Source organism: Sinocyclocheilus anshuiensis, unplaced genomic scaffold (assembly GCF_001515605.1).
Source record: "Sinocyclocheilus anshuiensis isolate Anshui unplaced genomic scaffold, SAMN03320099.WGS_v1.1 scaffold399, whole genome shotgun sequence".
In the NCBI taxonomy this organism is placed as follows: domain Eukaryota; kingdom Metazoa; phylum Chordata; class Actinopteri; order Cypriniformes; family Cyprinidae; genus Sinocyclocheilus; species Sinocyclocheilus anshuiensis.
The window spans coordinates 992,242-1,000,320 of NW_015552570.1; the positions used below are offsets into that span (position 1 = coordinate 992,242).

Sequence of the window (8,079 nt, forward strand, 5' to 3'; positions counted from 1 at the left end):
TCGTTCTAACACGCCCCCACATGTCTACATCATGATCTGGGAAGAGTTGCATAACACCGCCCAAATGTTCACGCAAAGAAAGAAGGCGTAACTTTTATTCTCGCTGTAATGACCCCATTAATTTGTGGCCATTATACCATATTTAGGCTAGTGCACAAAAATAGACAAGCGCAGTGATACAAACAGTGAAAAGTAGTGCTGTTGGACATGACGGCTGCTTTGGAAATTGCATAATCTCTGAGTAGGTACTTTTTTTTAATTAATAGCTACTTAAAACGTACACACACTTAAATCACGTTCACCCTGCTGGGTACAAACATCTGATAAACGTCTTTAAAAACTACGTTTTACGTAGGCCTACATTATAAATAATTAACATCTTAATGTTATTTTATTTTATAAATGTCTATTATTTAATATCTGACAGATGCAGATATGCAAAACCTCTTAAACTCTCCTGTGGCCTCATGGGATAGTAAAATGTCCATCAAACACTTCAGAATCTCGGAAATAGTTTACTCTGGGACTTTTACCTACTGTTTTGTGAATACTGTGAATTCTGTGAACTGTTATTTGTTGTTTTTTTTTGCCTAGCCTACTGTATATGCAATTTCGTATGCAGCCAATACGCCACACAGCCAAGCTAATCCGAGAATTGGAACTAATGGTTGCATAGGTTGTTTATGGCACTAAGAAAAAAATACTTAAAGGACATCACTGCCAAAACTCCTTTTTTGGTTTTTGCTGGCACTTTTATTTTTAAGAGTACATACTGTAGATCATGTTTTCCAATACCTTCCTTCTTTACACACATCTGAGTTTGACATCTCAACAACAAGATTAACAGAACAAAAAATAAATAATCTCAGACGAAACAAAATTTGGATGGTTTTTATTTGATGCTTTCCAAGACATACAGACAAGACATATTTTCTTTCCAGTGTTTTGACAGTTGCCATTTAGAGTTCCAATTTCATTCAGCAATCTTTGCAGCTCCGGCTCACCCAGAGAGGATGTGCTTGATGAAGGACGTGTAGTTAATGCAGCCGTTGGCGTCTTCTTGTCCGGCCATCAGACGGTCCACCTCATCTTCTGTCATTTTCTCCCCAAGTGTTGCCAAGACATGACGTAGCTCGGCACCCATCACTGTTCCATTTCCTTCTTTGTCAAAGACTCTCAGACCCTCAGCAAAGTCCTCAAATGTCCCCTGGTCCTTGGTTCTCGAGACATGCTGCAGCATGGGCAGGAATTTCTCAAAGTCCAGGTATTTGGTGTTCATATCTTCAGCCTTGGGCTTCCCCAGCACAGTCAGGACATCAGCGTTAGTAGGGTTGTGACCCAGAGCCCTCATCACGTCTCCACACTGGGCGTACCTTATCTTCATCTCGCCCGTTGGCGTCTCGTCAAAGAGAGTGAAGGCGTCCCTGAACTCTTCAATCTGGTCAGCGGTAAATTCCAGTGGGACACTTTTCAGGTCCAGCTCGGGCTCTTTGGGGGTCTCTGGAACCGGGGCAGGAGCTGGGGCTTCTTCTTTCTTAGGCTCTGGTTTTTTAGGCTCTGGTTTCTTGGGTTCAACTTTCTTCGGTGCCATAATGCCAATGTTAAGAGTGGAGATGGGAAACGCTGGGAAGTGTGTTGTAAAAGCCCCCGTTGGGCTTTTATATCGACGTGTCTGAGAGTGTGATAAGCCTTATCAGAACTGGAATAGTGACATACTATATAAGGAAATGAACTGGAACAGACTTGAGTGCTGCTCATACCATGTTGAAATGCTTCTTTCCAGTAGATAAAACCAGACCGACCACCCTGTTACCTCATTGGAATGAACAAATTAAATAAATGTTCTTAAATAGCCCTATAGTCAGCTTTAAATGAAACCCTGTTAGTAAGTTTTTTTTTTTTTTGTGGCTTTTTATCAACAGGAAAATTATGTTAACATGTAGAGATGTTAGAGTAACCTAAAAATGAAAATTCGTTAATTCACATATCTTTATGTGAGAAACAGACCAAGATGTAAGTCATTATTCACTGATAATTTTCACTTCCAGATGATTGATCAATTTGAGTGAATTGAACTTGAGAACCGGATCAGTTTGACTCATTAATTAATCATTCTGTTCAGTTTTGTTAACTGGATCAACTGAAAAGCTCTAAAATTTTTCTCATAACTGTGCCAAGGACAGCTACTGTGTGTACAGTGTTTGGGGGAATACCAATTTAAAAGCTATCCAACCTTTTTTAATGGCACGAGTCTGAGAGCGAGTAAATGAGAACACAATTTTCATTTGTTGGCGAACTGTCCTTTTAACATATATGGACTAGTTTACCCAAAAATGAAATTGTCATAATTTTCTCGCCCTCATGTTGTTTTAAAACCTGTATGACTTTCTTTCTTCCAAGGAACAAAAAAAGAAGATATTTTGAAGAATGTTGGTAACATTTTTGGTGACCATTGACGTCCATTATGAACAAAAACATTTATTTTATGTTCAGAAGAAAGAAAATATAAAAAAGAAAATAATAATTAAGAGCGGAAAATCTCAAGAACATACAGCAGAACAGAGTTAAGAAGAGTGAAAAATGCACCAAGGTTTTAGAGTTCAGCGATATTTTTTGGTTCAAGCTCTAAACTAAATATGTTAGTCCAGAACATGAAAGAGAACATTTTCTGAACAATATTCAGATCATAGTGCATTTATGTCATATGTAGATTGCAGTCATTTAAATTGTACTTCTGAAAACCTGAAGCTGTATTATATGCAAGCAAAGAGGAGTCTCCTACTCATGCCACGGAGAGCTGAAAGTAATTTGCCAGGCAGGTGATAAGGGTGGATCTATTCTGAGAAGCAGCACATACCAGCACTCTGTCACAGTGATGCTGTTGATAACACAGTATTTTAAGCACACTTAGCACAAAATAAAGATACCATGGGCTTTGTATGGTAAATGTTATCTAGTGTAGTTAATAAAAGCAAACTCGAAGCTCATGTTTTTCCAAGCAATTTTTTTTTTAAGATTTTTTTTTCTTTATTAATCAGTTCACAGATTCAAACGTTAAAAATTCATAATATTAATTTCTTAAAATGGCAGAAGTGGGTATAATTGTGGACGGCTATAAATTAACTCTTTCAAACCGGGGAGGCTATAGAACAAATTATTTTTAAGGAATAAAAGCCTGCCATCTAGTGGCTCAATTGTGAATTTGTGTTCAAAAAATGTACAAGTAATGTCAGTGTAGAGATTACATGAAATAGGTACAGATGTTTAATAGACTTTACTACTTTCCCCACTAATTTTTTAATACTCCTCAGTATTTAAAGTAACAGCGTATTGGCACTTGCGTGATTGGTCAAGGTCTGCCAGCAAGGGCAGAAAGTCTATGTTCAGTGATGCCCTACTGTGAAAAAACGGCACAGCTGGAATGAACATCTATTAATTAGAACACAGCCAGAGGACATATCTGTAGTGCCCCTCTCTCTCTCTCTCTCTCTCTGTGCCTCTTTTTAATATGCTCATATTGTGGAGTAAGATAAAACCAGAAACACTGTGTTCATAAGTAAATTAGTTAATAATCAGTAATTATTTAATCCATTTAATGTTTTTGCAGGAATAGGTGAGGTAAATAGTTTGAAAACATTTTATTTTGTTATTGTATTTGATATAATTTTATACTTTGGTGGGTTTTTTAGCAACTCACATTATTTCTGGCTTGAGCTCCAAATATACATTAATAATATCAAGTCAAAACTACAGAAAATGTTGGAAAAATGTCTGCTCTGAAAAGTTATTCTTATTAAATTACTGAAAAAGTTGTACAGAGAAGATTCACAGTGAAGTACAAATAGAGGCAACAACAAGTGTAAAATATACAGTTTAGTATATTTCTTCCTTGACTCTTTTCCCTGATCCTCGACTCTGACCCACAAGTTTATTGATGAAAAATTATGGTAAAATAAAATATTTGGCAGGCTGCTTTTGACATTTTGGATTTAATGGCAGCAGCTGTTTGGATGTTTAGACGTCCCTCTAAAGATCTTCAGTACTGCTCTGCAGGGAGAAAAATAATGTTTATGAAATATGAAGCAAAACAGATTTTTAAGCACAAATTGTGGCTTATAGTGTAACTTCTGTTTAAAAACCTACTGCATTTGTGTCGCTAGGGAACAGTCTCTCCTTGACAATGGTACAAATGTCTGTGAAAATGTCATCTTCTTCTCGATCAGCATCAACCTGACCAAGCACAGTGAGACAGAATTGTGTTTCACAACATAAACTATACAGTTTTTTAAACAAAGCAGCATCTGTAATCATCCACAGAACAGCCCATGCTGTTAAAACCAGCTGAATTCAACATTTAAAATAAAAATAAGCAAAGAACAGCATCTTACCCTTACAATAAGTCCTCTCTCCTGGTAGTACTTGGCAATGAGTGTGATATTGTGTTTAAATGTATCTAGTCTCTTCTCAATAGCGTGAGTATTGTCGTCGGGACGGCCCTGCTGGGACGCTCTATTCTCTAGACGTTGCCGGAGTTGCTGATTGGAGCAGGCAAGCAAGATCACCAAGTCTGGGGAGCCAATCTGAAGGAATACTGTATGAGTGTCATTCATAGCATACAAAGACTTTTTTTCTGTAGATCATATACTATATAGAGTAGACCATCAGAATGCTGAATATCTGACCTGCTCCTCAAAGGTGAACGCCTGTGAGATCTCTCTGGGGAATCCATCCACAATGAATCCTTTAGCATCCTGCTTTTTGATAAACTGATGTTTCAGCTCTTCAATAGTTGTCTCCTGCAGGATACCATGCCAGAACAACACTAGGGTGACTAAAGTACTATGGATTAAAGTACACTACTTAGATGTTTGGGGCATTTATTTGTTCAAAAATACAGTAAAAAACTGTCACACGATCCTTATATACAGATTTGGTGCTCAATATGTTGAAAACATTTGTGTTGCTTAAAGAGTAAACACAAAAATTTAGTGGAAATGTTCTTACCATCAGGCCATCCAAGATGTGTGTTTCTTTATTAGAACAGATTTGGAGAGACATTTGGTAGCATTACATCAATTGCTCACCAGTGGATCCTCTGTAGTGAATGGGTGCCATCAGAATGAGAGTCCAAACAGCTGATAAAAACATTACAGTAATTCACAAGTAATCCACACGACTCCAGTCCATCGGTTAATGTTGTGTGAAATGAAAAGCTGCATGCTTGTAATAAACAAACATTCATCATAAAGATATCTTCCATCATCGATGTTTTAACTTCAAACGTTGCTTCCAGCTAAAATACGAGACTTCTATCCATAACACTGCTATATTCAATGCAGAGGATCCATTGGTCAGCAAGTGATGTAATGCTAAATTTCTCTAAATCTGCTACAATGAAGAAACAAACTCTACATCTTGGATGGCCCAAGGGTAAATTTTTGGGTGAACTACTCCATATATATATATAAATAAATATTTATTTATTTTTTAGGTGAACTACTCATTTTATTTTTATACATAATATGAAAATATGCTTTTAATTTTTTTTAAATAGTTTCTTTAAGAAAAAAAATCGTACTGACTCGAAACCTTTGAATGGTAGTTTATGTTATTTTAGTAATTAGGCAGCTGTAAATACACCATATCTGTGAAATTCACACATTTGGTGGTCAAACTGCCAAACCTGAGGTGCCAGTTCTCCATTGGCAATAATCTGAGCAATCAGCTCCCATTTCCTGTCACTGGGGGCATGATGCAGCAACTGGTTCCTTAAAATTTCCCCCATGGACACATGCTCATAATCATAGTGATGTGCAAGTTTAGCTGTCTGAGTGCCCTTCCCACTGCCCGGTCCACCTGGAAAATATTATAGCAAATCCCACTTGACACAGAAATAGCACAATGGAAATGCTCATTTCAAATTAATTAAGGTCAAGGTCTACTGAATTGCATTTCATCCAGATCCAAGAGTTGGAATTCAGAATTCAGAAAGAGAGCAGATGATTGAAATAGACTGAAAATGACAAGCTGACAGTGATGACCACTCACCTATAATGAATATGATGTGTGGTCGTGGTTTTGATGGGTCAAAGACATCATATTCCTGTATGAGTCCTGAGGACTCCGTCATATCTGAGTCACTTTCTATGGAGAACTGGGCCTGGATTGGTGGCAGCCTGTCATATCGACGGTAAGGTCCGGGGCCTGGACCAGGACCACTATCTGTGGAAAGAAATGGATTACATTCACTGTTTTATTACCTCAGATGCACTCTTAATTCACTCATTTGATAGAAGCCCACACAAATCTGTGGTTAGACTTTCATTATTGAGATATTTTGGTATTTAAAACACTTGAACCATGTTTAACCTTCCTAAATTTCTTTGCAATGCTCTTTAGTTTTCATTTCACAGCTGTCCTTCAGATTCACACTCAAAATAATGGTTCCTTCGCTGCTGGCTTTTTATCTAGAAACTGTAGTTTTAGTGATTTAAGGAAAGAGACCAATATAAAAAACACATTAATATCTGTTCTGTTTGACATTATGTGTTTATGAATCATTAGAAGCTAAATAAAATGACAATAACTAAAACAGCCAATGCAGCTAAAATGCAAAGTGTCATTTTACTGTATCTATCATGTATGACAAGACATTTTTTTTTCAAGCAGACATTTTGTTGCTTGCTAAGATAATGTGCCTTCAAATTGGCTGAATTACCGAGTTTGCAGGGGGCTTTCTTTCCCTGTGCCGGGGTGATCGGTGGTAGAGGTTTTCGATCAGGTGTAATGAAAGTGTCCCAGGCCACACATTCAGGACCCCCGAGGTCTCGTGTTTTCTGCAGGCAACTCTCCAAGAATGCCAAAGGGTCCTCGGGCCTGTGGTACATCAGCCCTGTTAACATGCTCTGTGAGGTACACACAGAATTCATTTAGTTTTGTTATATGAAATGCTTATAGTTGAGTGTTTCTGAAATACGACTTTTTATTTCAGGGTGTAGAACGTCTCGGTTACGTATGTAACCCTCGTTCCCTGAAGGAGGGAACGGAGACGTCACGTCGGATGAATGACGAATTGGGATCTCGCTTAGAGAGACCAATCCACTTCGAGTGTAAACTAAATGAGCCAATGAATATTGGCATGCGCTTATTGCATTCAGCTGCCGCTGATCACAGCGTGAGTATAAGTAGGCAGCAGGTGCAGCGCATATTCAGGTTTTCACTGAGGAGCCGAGCCAGTGACCCGGCCGGTCAGTGGTGGTACAGCAGTCGTGGTGACGGGACGTGACGTCTCCGTTCCCTCCTTCAGGGAACGCCTTCCAGTGTCCTGTGTGAGCCTCCTGTGCCCCCTTTTTGGAGTAGGCCCAGGGCTCGCAACAAGAAGACCAGTCACTGTTGTCGTAGCTCTACCCACTCAGTGAGATTGGATAACACTGGGAAAACGTACCCGTTCCACTTGGAACAGGAACGTTGCGGAAGCCCCATCTTTCCCGAAGGAGGTTTCGGAAGCACTTACACATATGAACAACCGTCTTGGAGCATATGGAAAATTAGAGGTGATTGTAACTCTCTTGGAAAATAGCAGGAAGTCTGCCGGGGAAATACGGGCTCGGAAGCTATACTGTGGACTTTACACATATGGGATCCACTTAGATCTCTACATATGGAACCCAGCCCTCTACCGGTTCTCACGGATTCATCGAGTGAGGTCCTGGAGCCGGACGCTCCTCCACGTCTGGCTGCCGAGGGGACGGAGGAGCTCGACAGGGTCTACGATATGGACTCTCTGGAGCGGTTTAGCAAGCGACCCGAAGCTGGGGCCTCTCAGTGCTTCTACCCGTTTGAGGTGAGAACACTGGAGGATACCGGCTCCACACAAAGGCTATAGAACCTAGCGAACGTGTTGGGGGTTGCCCAGCTCGCAACTCTACAAATATCTGCCAGCGAGGCGCCACGAGCCAGAGCCCAGGAGGATGTAACACTTCTAGTAGAGTGAGCTCGCAACCTGAATGGGCAGGGCACACCCTGTGCCTGATAAGCCAGGGTGATGGCATCCACTACCCAGTGGGCCATCCTCTGCTT

The 8,079-nt window shown here is 39.7% G+C and overlaps 1 protein-coding gene and 1 pseudogene across 1 annotated transcript in view; both read right to left on the minus strand.

Moving 5' to 3' along the window:
- Nucleotides 1-1,000: 1,000 nt before the first annotated feature.
- LOC107665023 (myosin light chain 4 pseudogene) lies at nucleotides 1,001-1,591 on the minus strand (annotated as a pseudogene).
- A 1,345-nt stretch (nucleotides 1,592-2,936) lies between these two features.
- Nucleotides 2,937-8,079, minus strand: part of ak5l (adenylate kinase 5, like) — an 11,800-nt gene continuing 6,657 nt past the window's right edge. Inside the window, exons 2-8 of the mRNA XM_016455749.1 lie at nucleotides 6,719-6,905; nucleotides 6,049-6,222; nucleotides 5,684-5,856; nucleotides 4,683-4,796; nucleotides 4,389-4,580; nucleotides 4,144-4,230; nucleotides 2,937-4,047 (exon numbers count right to left, since the gene is read on the minus strand). Coding sequence (XP_016311235.1) covers nucleotides 4,027-4,047; nucleotides 4,144-4,230; nucleotides 4,389-4,580; nucleotides 4,683-4,796; nucleotides 5,684-5,856; nucleotides 6,049-6,222; nucleotides 6,719-6,905 — 948 coding nt within the window. The 3' untranslated portion in view covers nucleotides 2,937-4,026. The remainder of the gene's footprint in view (nucleotides 4,048-4,143; nucleotides 4,231-4,388; nucleotides 4,581-4,682; nucleotides 4,797-5,683; nucleotides 5,857-6,048; nucleotides 6,223-6,718; nucleotides 6,906-8,079) is intronic.